Consider the following 18,236-nt stretch of genomic DNA (forward strand, 5'->3'; position numbering starts at 1 on the left):
TCTTCTTCGTCGATTATACGATAAAAAGTTTCTTACTCAATGATTCCAGAATTGATTTTGGACACGGTACAAAAACTGAGTCTCGGTTTAAATTTTTTTTTAATTTTTTTGTCCATGAAATGCAACCTTTTCGCATTTTAATGGCGTTCATTTCGTCATTCAAATCATCAGTCATTGATCATCAATCGACCTGCTGCTTGATAAATATTTCTCGTTCCCTACTTTTCAATTGCTATAGTTTGAAAATCATTCGACCCTAATTTGACGGAGCAGAAAATGTCGTTTCAATTTTTTGCTCTCTATAATTACCCGAGCAAATAACGTTCAATTTTCGAGCTTTTGTTGTTGGGTAAGTTTCTTCGGTAATTAACTCGATCACTTTCTCCCGCCTCTGACGTTTTTTCAATCTTCTCTACGCTTTTCATCGGGTGAAAAAAATGATGAGCCAAGTTTCGTTCGAGGCGTCTAGACGATGCTGAAATTGAGAATATCTATTTACCGGGTCGTCGGACCCTGCGAAGGCGAGTATCGGGTATCTGCAACTGGTTGCCGATATACTCGGTCGATAATAAGCGATCCTTTCGTTCATCAATCCTCCCGACGTAATCCGACGAGAGTTCGACTTATCGATCCAGAGTCCGAACCCACTTTCGGATCTATCAATCATGCACGAAAGCCGACCGACGGCTGCTTGGCCTCAACTTTGTATCGATTTTTCTGAGCTTCATCTGCGGGCGCAATTTTCTGCTCGTTTGAAAAATTTAAACAAAACACGGAAAACGATTATCGGAGAAAAGCTGTCGTCAACAATTTTTTTTTTCTTTTCGTTTCTATTCGATAGTTCGAAATCTGTAAAAATGCTTAGTTGAAAACAAAAATTCTTCGACGAATCAATTTTTTTTTTTAAATAATTGATTGCACGATTTGAAACTTTTTTAAAGTAAAATATGAATAGACACTTTTTTTCTTTCAAAAGAATTTAAACAGGCTTTTATTCTGTCTTTCAATTCTGTCAGAAAAATTGTTGAATTTAAAAATTTCAAATCGTGTATTCAATAATTGAAAGAAATTCATTTTCTTAGAAGAATTTTTACATTTAAATAAAACGTTTCGATAGCTTTGAAACTATTGAAGAGCACTGCAGAGATCAGATTTCGCATGAGAATAAATGAAAGAAAACTTCCATCGTTTCTATTTTGTCTAGTTTTCATTTCTGTTCTTTCGAACATTGTTGAAAACGGTTAAATTAGTGAAAAATTTATGTCCGACGTTTTGTATCTTACTTTTTACTTTCTGACGCAACGTAAGGAATTCATCGGGTAATCATTTCGAGTGAGTAGATTCTAGAAAAATTGGGTCAAGTGATTATCTCATGGAATATAAAAGATACCGTGAAAAAACTGTGTAACATACATGTTTCGAAATTCAAATTCATCTGAAAAAGTACACCCAACAACAATTAGACGGGTTAACAGTGAGCAGCTTTAAAAAAAAAACTATCAAGATGGATATAATGTTCGCAGAATGTTGTTATTCTCGACAAATTAATGAATATAAAAATTGTTCACGAGCGATAATTACGAGCGAAAAATAAACGAATACCCGGATTCGAGTACGAAGTGCAGATATGATAAACGAAACGATAAGTAATTCGAGGGAGCGCAGCGTAGATTGGAATAATGATTCTCTTGGGGGTGGCAAAAAGGGTTTCCGGGGGTAGAATAGTTGGATATTCTTCGGTTAAGCGAACTATTTTACGAGGCAGTTTTATCCCCCGGTTTTCGCCCCGCAACGCCGCGTATAAATTTAACGATCTGGGATATTAGTACTTTCAGCAGCATGCGGCACGGCGTAAACTCGGGTTGACCCCTTCGCTTCCGCTTCCACTTCCGCTTCCGTTTTCATCCCCACCCCCGAATCCTCACATCGAATACAGCGACCGCGGTCATTTCGGAACGTCGAAATGTAGAGGCGGCCGCCTCTTCGCGCCGATTTCATCCCTCGATCATTTTTCCGATCCTTCCTGATATTTCGACACGGTGGAGAAAAAATTAGAGAAGATATCTTCGTGATTCATTGGGGCGGGGTTGAAGTTCCGAATTTGAAAAGTTACGAAAGCGCCTAATTCCGAATTATTTCGTGACGAAAGTTGAAGTACACTGAGCAAAAATTTTATTTCTTACAGCAACTAGAAAAATTCAGTAAAACAGGTATCGTTGAAAATAACTCTTTGAATATTTTGTTGGAACAGGGATTCTGCATGCATCTGAAATCTCTGTATTCTTCTACATTTCTATATATTTCTATATATTTCTCTATATTTTTCGATTGTGGTAAAAAATGAAAATAGTTAAGGACTGCGTGGTAACTGGAAATAAAAATTTCTCTCAGTGTAGAGAAATCAAACTTTGAGGAAACGATAAAGTTTAGATTGGTCGCGGAAACACGACGACTCAAAATTCCGATATGCAGAATTTCGAAAATTCACGTTACGATAGAACAAAGTTCCGAAAAGTAAAGTTTCGATAGAGTAAAATTCCGAATGTTGAAATATACTCATACAGCGTAGTTTGCTGAACGAATGAGTGTAAAAAATGCGAAAAACCAAAAATCCGAATATCCAGGATGCCGAACGTAAAAATATCGAAAGTCCAAAACAAAAAAAGATCAAAGTGGTGAAATTTCAGAAACTAAAAATCTTCGATCATTCTGAATTTCGATGTTTCAGATTTTTAAATTTTCTTATTTCCGCACTTTTGGAACGTTTTAAAATCGGAATTTCAACCTCACCCTAATTCATTATTGCACCTTTTTTCTCAGCTAATAGAATCGCAACATCAAGTAAGAAAAATTGAAACTAAGAATACAAAATTCGCATCTCTCGAACAGGTTTCATGATAAAGTTTTTGAATCATCTGTCCTGTGATAAAAAAAAATATCACCCGCACCTGCGGCGCGTGTTATACGTGATTGTAAATTTTTGATACGGTCCTAATCCGACTTTCTTGATGTTTTTTCATCACTGATTTCAACCTCGTGTATGAATGGAAATCGATAAACTGACCGGCAATATCTGGACGTAAGACTCGTGCCCATAAAAAAAAAAAAACGAAGCGGTATTATAATCATCGTATTTCATTAGATAAGCGGATGAAATTTTTTTCGCCTCATGTCTTCTTTCGAAAGTAAATTTCATTCTGTGGGTGAGAAAAAAAAAAAAAAAAAAAAAAAATAATCCGCGTTTCGATACCGTACAATTTTTATTCCTCCACTCGCAGTTTTTACATGCCGATGCAGTTTATCATGCATTACACACAGCTTGGTTTCAACGAGGTGCACGCTATATCGAATTTTTCACCGTCTACTCTTCCGTACGGTTCTGAAACTGCAGAGGAATTCCGATAGATTCGTTCCCGTCTCCCTTTTGTCTCGTTACCTGTGATTTATCTATCCAGAACCCATGAATTCTTATTGCTACGCACGGTTTATTTCGAAACTTTCCCCTCTCTGCCGTGTTATTGCTCCGCGTCGTAAGCTGTCACAATTTTTTCGTGACAATACAAAGCGTACGTACAATGGAGAAACGGGGAGAAAAAAAAAAAATAAATAAATAAATAAAAATAAATAAAAATATGACGTTGAAAAGAAGTATTCACCTGAGGTATTTACATCCACAAATTGTATAAAATCACCTGGTAGAAGTGAAAATCTAAATTGATTCATTAATTTTCAATGAGAAATAAAATAACAAGGGATCAGGAATTCGATCAAAAATATCTCAGTGATGAACGATTTTACAGAATTTGTGTTCAAGCGTCGATATTTTTCACGAATGACGAGTGAAACGGTTTTTCCTTTTTTTTTTTTCTTGTAGTCGATTTTCTTCTTTTCAGTAAAATAAAACGCAAAGGAAAAATCGTATTCTGAGAATATTCCAAACTCGATTATGTTCCTATCGAATATATTGCTTCTTTGAACGATGAACGTCAAAATTTATCAATTGGGTTTAGTGGAAATAAAATCACGTTATTCATAATTTGGATACTTGACGATTTTCCGATTCGAATATATCACCGGGTTTCGAATGACCCGCGCATATTTTTCACAGCCGTGCCGCGATAAATCCTTCTTTGAATTTATGGCTAGGTAGAACGTCGAAAGTTGGCCGTGGAATTGTTATCCTTATAAATCCGCAGTTACCCGTTGTCGAATGTTATCGATCTCGTGCCTTCGGTCGGCAAGAAGCTTCGCCACACCGATGGATGGGGGAAAGTCATGGCTGAACGCAGCTACTCGATCAGTAAATACTTTCTGTAGGTCGGTACATGCGGGCTCCTTGTCGAAATCCTCTCGCAGATGAAAAATCGTCACCGTGGCTACTAAACATTGTAGAATTATAGTCGTTTTTCATCGCAAACAAAAAATAAATCAGTTCTGATTACGGAATGAAAATCGGTTTTTGGAAATCTGAAATTTCCAGATTATTTCCAAGTCTAAGTATTTCGAGACTGAAAATAGGATTTTACCGGTAACCTTTCAAGAAATATGCCGCTCTGACGAGTGGCGACAGTTTTTTTTTTTTTTTTTTACACAAGAATACTTAATACGTTTCATATTACGTGGTGAATGTCTTATATTCTGTCTATTAATTTACAATAAACAAATATTGAAACAAAATTTAAAAAGATCTTTTTCTTTTCTTAAGATCGGTGGTATTTTTCTATGAGAACAAGAACAGACTCAATTTTCGCAACTGATTTTCAAAATTCCTCAACTTTTTTCTCTGATTTTTCCCTGCTGCAAGAAATTCTCGGTTTTCCAGGTTTTCACTGTGCGTACGAATCCTGCGTGATCTATTCTACATTATTAGTATCACTGGCACTTCAATTTGACTTGGTAACCGTTACGATGATTTGAAATGGTGAATTGAAAAAAGTATTTAAGTGACATTTTGTCGAAGAAAAATTTTGAAATTCTTTCGAAAGAATCTGAAGAAAGTTTTTCTTTTATCTAAGGAAATGAGACTTACATCCTTTTAATAAAAAAAAAATGCAGTAAGCTAAACAAACAGATTTAATATCGCAATAATTAGCCAAACACGTGTTGTTGAAATTTATAATCACGCTGAAAAGTTTGTTTGTACAATATTATATTTTTATTCCAGTAATACTTATACCGTGATTATAAGGATACTCATTTTACTAAGATTTTCCATTGACTGTAACGATGGAAATTCATCTCATTGTCGGTGTATGATTGAGTCAAGAAGTTCTCGAGACGTCGAGACATGAGACCATAATCCAATTTACGAAATCTGAATTATTCTTTCGCCTCAGCTTGTCGTAGGTTGTAAATTTACCTTGCGGAAACTTTTAAAGAGAGATGGATGAGGATGAAACTTCGGCTCCGACGTACTTTTTCTTTTGTAGAGGATTCGTTTAAAGAAAAAATATGCAAATTCTCAAGATTCTGATTAAAATGATAATTTCTTCAATTGTCGTTCTTAAATCAGCATAAAATGAATAATAACGATTGATCGGAGTTTTAACCCCAGTCACTTACACCTATGGGGAAATTTCCGCATTACTTACACGGGGTTACTTAAACCCGTGAACAAGTTAGTTCCGGGGTCAACTGGACCCCTGTGCCGCTGACTAGGGTTAAATATCCCTCAAAATTCCATCCAAATTTTAACTCTGTGATCCGCACGGATGAGAAAAACAAATTCAAAATGGTATGTAAAAAAATAGTCTTGCAATAATTCCGCATCCCTTTTCACCATTTGTATAATCTCTATTTTTAGTATCTTCATTTCTATTCCCTGCTGCATTTTATACATTCTGGGTATAAATATATCTATATATATAATATATATATATTCACTCCGGGCATTCGGACGTCGAGCATAAGGAAACATACGCGTCGAGTCGCAGTGAGGGGGTCGATCTTTGTTGAAAAAGCAATTCACTCGTATACACATTAGAAGACCGTAACAACAGCGATAAATATGAATCATTTTAATGTAGCTCCATATATTTCCCCCTCCTCCGCGTTATTATCCATCCCCTTTTTTGTTTTCTCCACAATATTTCACCACGGAATCCACCGCCCGTCTTTCAACAGTTATTAGCCTTTCACGTCGTCAAAAATATTATAGACGAACATAACAGTTTGACTAAGAATTTTGGGAATTTGGAATATTCGAGTCGGTACTGAAATTAAATCACCCGGAAGTAATAACCCCAACAAAAATAACTCATGACAAACATATCGCATTCGAAAGTCAATTCAATCAAATTTAATTCAATTTAATTTGACGTAATTTGATGTTTTGTCAGTTTTTGGTGATGGACTTTCTTCATCTTGGGTTATCCTGGTTTGGGTTATTTTTGTATTCAGTTACTTTTGTCTTGGGTTATTTTAGTCATGGGTCATTTTCGTCTAAGGTTATTTTCGTTTTATTGTCGTTTGAGTTTTTTTTTTGCCTTGGTTTATTTTCGTGTTATTTTTGTTTGGTTGTTTTTGTCTTAGGTTATTTTTGTCGCGAGTGATTTTTGTTCAGGTAATTCAAGACTCGGAATACGGTCGTTTTCAGTTATTTTTGTCATGAGTTATTTTTGTTTCGGTTACTTTCGTCTTGAGTTAATTTTGTTTCGGGGTATTTCTATCTCAGGTTATTCTGGATTGGGTTATTTTTGTCTTGGGTTATTCTCGTTTTTTTTTCCGATGTTTCTTTTTCTTTTTTTGATTTCGGGTTATTTTTAAAAGGATTATTTTCACACAGATTATTACCGTCGTTCGCCGTTCGAGTTGAAGAAACTATACCGTGTCTCGAAAAAGTATGATTGTTACATCGGTGACCGAAGTTTTTACAAAAATATCTCAAAGCCTCCAAACTTGGATTCAGGAAATTTTCCTCAGTTTCTTAGCGGAGTCAGTGGATAAACGAAAGTGAAACGAGCCTTTCGCCAGGCGGCTATAACGCAACTAATTAGATTCTACTCTCAAGTTCTCACCCTGCACATTTCACAAGCCCATTAGTAAATTAGATCACCGTGTAATAGAGACCATTCGCCGAATACCTGGAGCTTATTACGGTAATGGGGAGCAAAGATAATCTGTTATTGTAATTAAGAAACGGTCAGCCTACGACGAGCTCACGATAATGACAAACCGTTTTAGCTTTCATCATTTTCCGGCTTGGCTTTCGAACTTTTCCACGGCACGCGAATAAGCCTCAATTTTCGAAACTGCTCCTGCTTCGATAAGAAGTCGGCTCAAAGCTCGTTTCATTTTCGCCAAAGGCTGTCGCATAATTCGATCCAGGGAACATTATTTGATAACTTTGAAATGAGGATTACACCACATTACAGTCGACGGATTTTAACCTTCCGTCCTTCATTTCTCGGAAGTGACGTTGACGAACACCCGTCGAAAGAGGAATTATTGGAAAGTTACGACACAAGGCCAAATGTAAACTAGAAGCTGCGTTAAAGGGAAAATTCTACAGCCGTTCAGCGAAAATTACAAAAGGTTGTTCCGTCCCTGTTGTAATAAGTTTTTTTTGTTTTTTTTTGGAAATTGTATGCCTCAGAATATCATAAGCAAAATTCATCGTCGTTGAATAAAGAAATGTTTTCACTCAGTGTTTGAATAATTGTTTTAAGCAGTTGGTGAAAAAACGCGCTCAAAAATCTGAGCAACTTCATCAAACATCGTTAGAATTATCAATTTTCAAAAAGCTCGTGTAGCTTCCGTTGGAAAATTATCGGAAGTGTAGGAGGATGATTGAATAACTTTCGCAAAACAATTTAAATAATGAAAAAATTATACTTCAACTCTAAATATCAGCAGATCAAAAGTTTTCACTTAAATATTAATCGAAACGTAATTCAAACGAAAAAACTGTTGAAATCGAGCGTTATAAAGTACAAAAGTGAGCGACACGACGTGTTTCAAAATCAAAGAAAATTATTTCACAACCATCAATGTAAGAAAAATTTGCCCAAACATAACGTCCCAACAGTTCAATTTAACATTTATAAATACGTCCCAAATTATTTTAACATCAACATTTAAATTGTCATATCAAATGTCAATTTGTGCTTTGTAATTTTTTGTTTTCGCTTAGTAATATATTAAAAAGTGGTTAAATCAATCTGAAAAAATTTAATGGACCTTATGGGGAATTTTTTTTTTTAACCGTCCATAAAACAACCGTTTTTCTTCTCCCAAATCCGAGCAATGGTAATATTTTGATTCAGCAAAAAATGAGAAAAGAAATCGTTTCGGATGCATCGAAAAGGAGATTTCGCTGCAGGGTTATGACGGAAAAAAAGGGAATAAAGATGGGCATCCACTATTTTCATCGGCCAAAGATTATTTCATCCCTGTCCTCTGCGCCGACACATATATTTTGAAAAGAGAAAGCCGCATCCGTGGTGGCTTGGGGAAAAGGTACTCGGGCGGGTTCATGGGACGCTTTATGGGCCACTCTTAGACGGCGGAGGCCTTTTTCTCGCCTGGGAATATCGAGTGCCCGTAGCGCACGTCTATCGTAAAAAGATATTTGCACCCTCTCAATTCTCGTCCGAATGTCGACAGCTCTCCCGGCCCTCTCTTATTAGTATACGATTCAAGATTCCTTTCCGCGAAGGGGAGAGAAAGAGAAAGAGAGAGTGAGAGAGAGAGAGAAGAAAAAGGAAACAGGAAACAAGTTTCCACCCTTACCTCCAACTCTTCCCTCATTCACTCTCTTACACTTTTTTCCATTCCATTTTTTTTTTTTTTTTTTTTTTACTTATTCATCTATTTTTTACCATCTTATTGTAATTTAAAAAATTTTTACTTGTGTCAAAAACCCTTTCTTTTTACTGATTAACTTTCCTATTTTACTCCTGACTTTATTTATCTTTATTTTTATTGATGTATTGTATTTTTCGGTACGCTTCTGTTTTTTGTTTTTGTTTTGTATATTATTTATTCTTTATTCTTTTTTTTTTGCTATATATTTTCCATATTGTGTATTTGTTGCATAATTCTTAGGGGATCGTAGTGTCCCAGGACTTTTAATAAACCCGTCTCTCTTTCTCTCTCTCTCTCTTAAACAAAGTCTAGGAATAAGTTATAATTTCCATTATCAATTATAATTATATTCGTGCTGTTTCTACAATTTTTTTTTTTTATATCCAGGAGAGAAGAATAAGAAACCATATTTCAATATCGCACCGTTTTAATCATGATAAAATCCGATACTGTTGTTGTTCAAAAGTTCATCAGCTTTTTATGTACACAGAAACTGTCTTTTTTTTTTTCCTCTCCCTTCATTCGCACATTTATTTTCTGAACTCTTACGAGCGATTTTCGAATAGGTAATATCGGATTCGTTAAAAGGAATGTCAAGCGATTGTTCGATGGATTTAAAAAAAAATAAATAAAACAACGACAATAACAATAATTTAAAATAAAATATCTCACAGAATTATTAAATTATCAAAATTAATTCGTGGGGATTGACTTTTTTTTTTTTTTTTTTTAAACTAATAATACATTATTTTACGGTAAGAAAAGGTATAACTCAAATTATAAGTAGTTACTGTATACATTACAGTTTCGTGTATAAAAATTGCAAACCAATTCGAATATTCTAAACGAGCGTGAGACGGTTTAGCGAATTTCGCAGCATCGGGTGGATCCGTGAAAAATCTCGGTGGCATTTATTTCCTCCCCACCCTTTTTCCCTTTTCACCTCATCCGCGGCAAATTTCCCGCGGCGATTTATTCTTCTCGTAAATATGGATAGACCCGCGCTAATTGTTAATAGCAAAAGTATAAATTATTCCAATTTGCGTATTCCAATTCGAGCTCGTCCGAAACTGATTGTGTAATGGCAACGAGTCGCTTTTCATTCCATTGGATCTAGCTGTGGATGCGTAATTTACGATCAACTGTCAGGCTGCAGATGACGATAAACTTTTGCGGAATACCTACGCGGTTATTGAAATGCGAAAATTAATGGTGAGGAGAACGAAACGATTGGTCTTTATGTTTGTTTGTTAATTTTTTGCGCAACGATTGACTCGGCAAACTAATTTATTTCATACGTCTGTTTGAAAATTGTCTTTCAGAAATTTTGATAACCAGGGTGAGAAAAATTGCGTACGAATTCACGAATTTCAAGCTGAAATAATTGCAAGATTCGTTAACAACGAAATTTTACAGAAAGAGGATGAATCTGGTCTCTGGATGCTTTTTTCAAAGTTTAATTATTCAATAATCGACCCTTGATTTTTTATCCTTCTATAGCTACCAACGATTCGAATAATTTGATTCAATATTTTGGTTAGTTCCTGAATTATTTGTTTTTCTCTTGACCCTCTTGCAATAATATAAAGTTCCAAAATTACTTATAAAGGTCCAGAATTCCATTTCAATTTTATATTGACCTACGTTTTTGTCTTTTCAGCAGAAAAATCGAATAATAAACCGTTAAGCAATTTTGAGGAAGAATTAGCGAAGATTTAAAACGTAGAAAATTCGAGCATTCGGAGTGTCCATAATTGTTTTGTTTTTTTTTATACTTGCTTCAGAATGTTTTTTTCATTTCTTTCAGTCTTACTATCGGAGACGAACAAGCAGAAGGGTTTTTCTCACGACTAAGCTTGTGGAATGAAGAATCGTCACGTCTTTTAACTGGCTTCTCAAACACACGTTCTCGTTTAATCTAAATTTCATTCGTCGCGTCAGTCTGACTGATGATAAACCACATGTTATATAGAATAGATAAACCGGCTCAGAAGTATCAACTTGAGGCGAGAAACACAAGTTTTTATTTTTATTATTTTTTTTTTTTTGATTTTGTTAGTTTTCCTTTTTTTCCAAGACAAACCATTGAATTAAAATTTCTCATAATTTTGACACTATAATTATTGACATTTGGACAAATTTTGCATATTTTTTGGTGACGAAATAGTGAATATAACCTCATGTGTACAGCACGACAGGAATGTGTGGAAAAAAAAAAAAAAAAAGTGAAAACATGATATTTCAAAAATCACTAGATCTATACTGCTCAAATTTTTACAACATTTTTATTATACTTCTATCTATAGCGTTGACTAGGATAATTACGATTGCTTTGGTAATTTTTGTTTTACGAGCTAAACAAATGGAAAAAAATCAAAGGTACATGAACGAAATGTGAAAATTATGAGTAATATTGTTTCAATGGTTGCAGGTCTTAAAAAAAATATCCAAAGAAATTTTTCGAAATCAGCAGTCACACTGGACGACTTTTGAAGTATAAATTTTTACTTACAGTCAAATTCCTTGAAACTGGGGTTATAAAGATTCTCGAGATCGCTGATTTCAAAAATGAGGTCAGATCTGGGAAATTTTCAAAACTAACATGGCGGACTGAAAATGACTAGAAAATTCACACTCAGGAATTTTTCGGATCACCAAATATGTACGATTGGATACGAAATTTTTAATTTCACAATTCGAACGTTGGAATCGTTTTCAGAGAACCCGAAAATCCCCGATTAATAACTTTCGAGCGAACAGAATCAATTTTTATATTTTCAGTCCGCCATATTGGAACCGCTGTTTAAAATTTTTCAAATTTCGGCATCGGATCCGTTATCAGCGATTCCTAAAATAACCGAGTTGCCCTTTTCTAGTCCCCACAACCTCCCCAAAATTACAATTATTCCTAAAAGAACAGACATTTTCAACACTTCTTTTATTCGTAGCGTTAATTACTATATTAAAGACATGAACATTGACATTTTGGACGCCCAGTTATGCAAAACAGAATGAAAAAAAAGGAGAACCAAAAAAAAAAAAAAAAAAAAATCGCAGTGATACAGCAAAAATTGAATATAAATAAATATCGAATGACATATTCAAAAAATGTGTTTTATATACGAAACGTCGTGCGGCAAAGGGTTTACGAAAATTTTGAACAAAAAGAGTCAATTGGGCACAATTCTTACCTTTATTGACTCGTTATAGGCGCAGGTAATCCATGTCGAGGAAGGTTTTCTTGTCACACACACACACACACACACAACACACGCACATTAACGCACGTTTTTTTCTTTTGTTTTTTTTTTTTCACCACAAGTATCTGTCGCTGAACGTGATACGAACACAAACACAAACAAGCACTAACCGATTCCGAACGGTACCTGAAAATTACGCGTCGATTAACGTCGAGTGTTACGATCTGACTGACCGATTTACCGGTCAGATTTGGTTCGTAGTCCATCCCCCTCCCGGTCCCCCTTTTCCCCCTCTCCGCCCCTTTGCGTATACTCAAAATTCGCGCTTTCGCGTTACGATGAAAGGAGAAACGAAACCGTAGAACACAAAAGTGAAATTCTAAGTTCCAAATGAACGTCTTTATCCGTATTCGGTGGACTGATTTTCCTTTGTACAATTTATAAAACTCTTTTGACTGTTTACGTTCGGGAAAATCGATCGTACGACGTAGGAAGAGAGTATTTTTTCGGAAGGAAACAAGTATTTTGACTTGATAATTTTGAGCGAAAAAATCACGCGTTAAATAGGCTGAAGAATTTTATCGGAACAATATAAATGGAAATAAATTATAAGAACAATAAAATCGGGAAGAGAATTCATTTTTTAATCGACGATCGTTAATCATTTCTCCAAGATTGTTAGACACGTGGGATATTCGACTTGGGTAAATAAATTGTATTAACAAAATAGACGGGACAATAATAAACTCGGCACTAATCGTGACACGTTAATTATCTCGCGACTTTATCTCTGGACGTTCACGCTCTTACTGCTCGGTAATCCTCTTTTCATCCGATCGGTCTCTCAGGTCGACCTAATCGTACACACAAAGTGACGCGCATATTGAGAGTGAGAGTAAACATACAAACAGACAGAGACAATCGACTTCGCAACATCTAAAGTGACCTTTAACACACGGCTGTCGTCAATTGTCAATAAATGGCGTTACAGGTTGAAGAAGAAAAAAAACAAAAATGTAGGGTTTGTCCGATTTCAATTAATTACGAACCATTTTCTTGGCGAATGAATTATCGATGAAGAATCACTTGGAGAGTTTGTTTTTCTTTATCATCTCTTCAGTTTTCACGAATTATACAACAACGAAGTTACACGTATTCTTTTCACAAGAGTCGTGTTAACTAAAATCTTGGTGATTTACAGAAATGGAAAATGAAAAAAAGGAATAAATAGATTAGGAACGACGTGAAAAAAGTTGATCAAGTCTGCGATGAATTCGAAATGAATTGTTTTGCAGCACAGTTTTCTCGGGATTAACTCTTTCAGTCATAGTTGTAATAATTGTTACCAACTATTTTACATCCATTTCTTTTTGTATACTGAGAGAACTTTAAAAACACATTTCTTTGCGGTTTTTTTTTTTTGCTATTTCTGATAATATATTGATAAGTTTTCAATACTCGAGAGTAATTATTTCGATACAATGTACACTGAGAGAAATTTTTATTTCCGGTTACCGCTCAGTCCTTGACTATTTTTATTTTTTACCACAATCGAAAAATATAGTTCCAGGTAGAAAATGAAAATTAGTTTTCTAATATCCGTTACTATTCTTTCTCATTACGATCACTGCTGCTATATTTTCTTGCAACTGTTGCGAAGATTTAACGCTCGTGCAAGAATAAATTGACGTTAAAGACTCATTTAACTAAAAAAGTAGAGTAAACCTGACAAACTGATTTTGCGTTGCAATAACCAAAAAAGGATCGACGATAGCGCAAAATGTTTACGCGTACCTCGTTTTTCGTAATTCCAACAATATTCAAACAGTTTTTTTAACGATACATGTTTTACTCAATTTTTCTAGTTACTGTAACAAATGAAATTTTTCTCAGTGTAAATTATTATTGTTAAGAATGAATTGATTGAAAAAGATCGTGATTATTGACGAAATAATTCACTTTTGAGAAGGTTACCCTTTTTACACGTCTACATGCTTTACATAAATTATAAGTTTTCGGGGTCGCTGATTCCGAACCTGAAAATGAGTTTCAAAAATTCAAAATCGCGTATCCAATATGGCGAACAAAAATTTAAAATTCTATAAAATCCGGAGAAAAAACCCTGTCCAAGGGTATTCGGGGTCGTTGATTACGAATCTGAAATCAGATATTGGAAAATTCAGTACGACGAATCTAATCACCGACTCCAAAAACTCCTGCGCACAGTTTTTTGATCGTATTCAATAAAAATCGAAATCTTCGTCTACCGTATCAGAACCGCTATTTTGAATTTTGAAAATCTGAATTCAGCTTCGTAAACAGGGAGGCCAAAAACCACAGAATACTAGCTCGTGTTAAAAATTGACTCAGCACAATAATGTTTTACTAAAAGGACTAAGTCGACTGTTTGTACAATGAATTATTTTTCTACATTCGGTTGAACGAAATTGAATCGACGAAATTATCTTCTCAAAATTTCGACACCGTCATTCTTTTATCCTATTAATATTCCTCGACGATGGACAATATAAGCCCGATGATCATCATACTTATCTTTGAGTAGGCACACAAGTGGAAGAGGGTGGGGGTGGGATATTTTGCGTGGGCGTATTACAGAGCAGGGTTGATGGATAGGGAGTTATAAAAGGGGGAGGGGGGGGGGGGGGGGGGGAAGGGAAGGGGATCCCGTCATTAGCGGGTTTGGCGAGCTTTTGAGGGCGGGTGACGTCGTCGCTTCGTCCCGTCGAATATCAATCTCGAAGATCGCCGATGACGGATTTCATCGGGGGCGTAACGGCTAACCGGAAAATGTGCTCCATGCCGATGTGTATGAATATGAGGGTGTACGTTTCGGCGTATAAAGAGCGAGCCGCGGTATATTGATGATTTCACACAAATCACGCGATTCCCCAGCGACGGAGGGAGGAAAAAAGCGCAAGACGAAGAAGAAGAAGAAGAAGAAAAGAAACGAAAAGAAAAGAAACGGGAAGACGAGGAGGAAGAGGAAAAGAACTTTCCGATGGGGAGGTGGAGGTGGGAAGAAAAACGTTCGGAATAACGAATTCTTCTCTTTTTCCCCCCATGTCGCCCATAATATTTATCCAACGATTGTCGAGGGCTGTAGGCTTCTGAGGAGGGTGTCCGTAAGAAAAATTTCATCCCCGTATACGGCGGTGATTCGGAGACGCGTGAAAAAAGGGGAACGACTTCGATATCACCGATAATTGCCACGTCACGGTAAGTTTATTGTGCCGAGCTTCGCGAATCGATATACGTTTTGACGGATTATTCGAGCTTTTTCATTATCATGCAGTTATCGATGAATAGTTGAAGAATTTAGGGTAGAACGCGTTTTGAAACTATACCGACAGATTTGTTTGTTTGAAAAATTTGTGGCGATTCAAAGCTTTTACCCCCCCCCCCCTCCCCCCCGAAAATCATATCAAGGAACAAATAAAAGTTTACTCACGGAGTAATCACGTGATAAGGCGCTGAAGCTGATTTCAGCTCTCTTTCAAATTGTTTGATTTAATAAAATGTGGTGATGAAATTCTCCGCGACCTAATATCAATTTTATGGATGTAATATAAATGTTAAAAAAGCATCGATATTAGCGGAGATCTTCTCAGGGAAAAGTTGTTGCAACTAAGAACATCCGTCTGTGACGAAAATCGATCAATTCATCTTCAAAGCCACCGAAAGTATTTCGTAACGTGCGTGTAGTAACTGAGCTAAAATCTTAAACTTAAGTAAACAAGTGAAAAAGAGAGACAATTTTAATGAGAGAAAAACGATTAGAATTAAATTTTTTTAAATTGTAATACTTTTTGACAACTAATTTTTATGTACCGAATAAGTGATTAATGACCGAATGTTTATACATTTAATTCTGAGACGCTCAATTTCGTTTATAACTCGTTGAATCTTTTAGTGAATGAAATCAATTCACGTTGTTAGATTTTATGTGAGTTCAGAAAATTGTTTCATGTGTATGCCTTTTTTTGTCAATTAATTATCAATATAAATTGGTGATTTTTGTCGATATTTTATCTCGAGATAGTCGTTCGTTGAGTTTTTATCGAATAAGGCGATAAGATATGTTTAATAATAAAAAAAAAAAAAAAAAAAAAATTTTAAACACTGGGATGATGTACAGAAACTATTCCATATTGAAGTTTTATTTCAGATAGCACGAATGTAATGGGAACATCGAATTGATTGTAGAAAAAAGATGTTTCGGATCGTCCCTTGATCCTGAAGTTCTATCACGATCTCGATCATTTTCAAGATTCGTTGATTTTCGAATCTACCGTTCAATTCTGGGAGGTCAATTTAGCGATGAAAACAGTCTGACTGGATTGAGAATATGGTCGAAAATTTGTCAAAGTCACCCCGCTCAATACGGGCGCTTATAATCCGAACTCTATCGTGAAAAGTCGATACGACGAGAATAACATGATCCGACACTCGCTTGTAATATCCTCGTTAAAATTTCCTCCCCACAGAGTTCGATTTAGGTAGTAAAAGGGTTTGATGAAAGATGACGCGACGGCTCAAGAGTCCAATTTTGTCCCATTACTCAGCTGAAGGATGAAAATTCGGAACGGTTTAAAAATTTAGGGCCGTTCAGGAATTTCGAATCACTCGTATTAATTCGAAAACTGTATTTGTAGAATGTCATGTTAATTCGAATTTTGGTCTGTTTGAAGTACAAACATGCGAATGACCAAAAAGTCAGTTAAAAACGTAGGAAGACTATAAATGCGAAGTATTGTATGGAAGAAAGATAAAAATTTAGAATGCAAAAATTATTTTTGAGAATGGGCGAGATTAAGAAGGGCAAAATATCGAGCTGCAAAAATACCAAAGTGTCAGAAAGTCGACTGTTCAAATTTCAGACTCGCGCTTTTGTCCGAAAATTACGAATTCCAATTTATCAATAACGACTGACCAACGACTCGAAAGATCAAAATCCCGAAATCCACCGAGACAGGATGGACAAAATACCGAAAGCTTGCAAGACGTCGGAGACACGTTTATTTTTTCCATTGCGACCAGACGCAGCTAATAGACGGCGTTACGATTGCGAAGTGACGCGGAGACGCTGAGGCGAATGTGGAAGACGATTCAACGTAATGATCTCTTGAATAAATCGAACGTACGGGGAAAAAAGATTTACCGTTTGAATGTTGTTAAAAATATGTTGCCTATTCCTTTGCGTTCTTTTTTTCTTCGATGACACGGACGATTGTCCGACGGAATGAGATAATCTTTACAAAACTAGCAGCGAGTCGACGAATTTCACAAATTCCGAACTCTCAGGAGATTCGGTACTTCGTCCTTTTGGGATCCTGGTCCTTCCGCATTTTGCGGATCGAGATCTTGCTCCTTCTGAACTTTGATTTTCGCAAAATAATTTTTTTCGTTTTTTGGCTGTTCGAAGTATCAGCCGTTCTCAATTTTTAACTTCGTAACTTTCGTTCTTCTGGACCTTCACATTCTGTGCTTTTTTCATTTGAAACGCCGACTGTTCCGAAGATACTTTTTCCGATAAGAACAAACTTTCGGGAAAACAGTTATTCTACCGGATGATTCATCGAAAATCCCGATTTCGGTACATTGAAATTTCGTTAATTTAAAATTCGTATCTCGAAAATTTCGGTTTTTCAACCAGTCGACTTTTTGGTCTTTCGGAATTTTGATCGTCAGCCGTGCCTTGGACACTCCAAACATCCGGAATCTCCTTCGCCGGCTGTTCGGCGTTAGCAATGCGAAATTCGCAAGCGGAATTGAAATATCGAGGGTCTTCCGGCCGGAAGTACGAGCTTAAATTATTTACACGGATCTTCGCTCACTCCGGCAATGCCAACCCCGTCATTCCGGTATTATCAAGCTGACCCCAACCAGTTGCCATAACCTCGGATGATCTCGCCTGAAGCTTCGCAACGAGCTCTCGCAAGTGGATTTAGGATCGGAGGATCGCCTCCGGGAAAAAATGTGACAACCGAAATGAAGAGAGAGACTGCAAAGAGAAGCACAAAAACGGAATTTTCAAGAAATTTTTCGGCGCAAGTTTCGAATCGAATTAAATAATCAAGTTTTCGAATAATTCGATTCAAGTTTCGATCATTCAAATTTTGTTTTATTCCAAATTCCCGTTACAAAAAAAAAAAAAAAAAGAAATGTGTAGGTACAAATATTTTTCTTCAGAATTTACTTCTACTGAAAACT

The 18,236-nt window shown here is 35.9% G+C and overlaps 1 protein-coding gene across 1 annotated transcript in view; it reads right to left on the bottom strand.

Moving 5' to 3' along the window:
- Positions 1-305: 305 nt before the first annotated feature.
- Positions 306-18,236, bottom strand: part of LOC124187066 — a 34,992-nt gene continuing 17,061 nt past the window's right edge. The window contains exon 3 of the mRNA XM_046579315.1: positions 306-475. Coding sequence (XP_046435271.1) covers positions 306-475 — 170 coding nt within the window. The remainder of the gene's footprint in view (positions 476-18,236) is intronic.

Source organism: Neodiprion fabricii, chromosome 7 (assembly GCF_021155785.1).
Source record: "Neodiprion fabricii isolate iyNeoFabr1 chromosome 7, iyNeoFabr1.1, whole genome shotgun sequence".
NCBI lineage: Eukaryota > Metazoa > Arthropoda > Insecta > Hymenoptera > Diprionidae > Neodiprion > Neodiprion fabricii.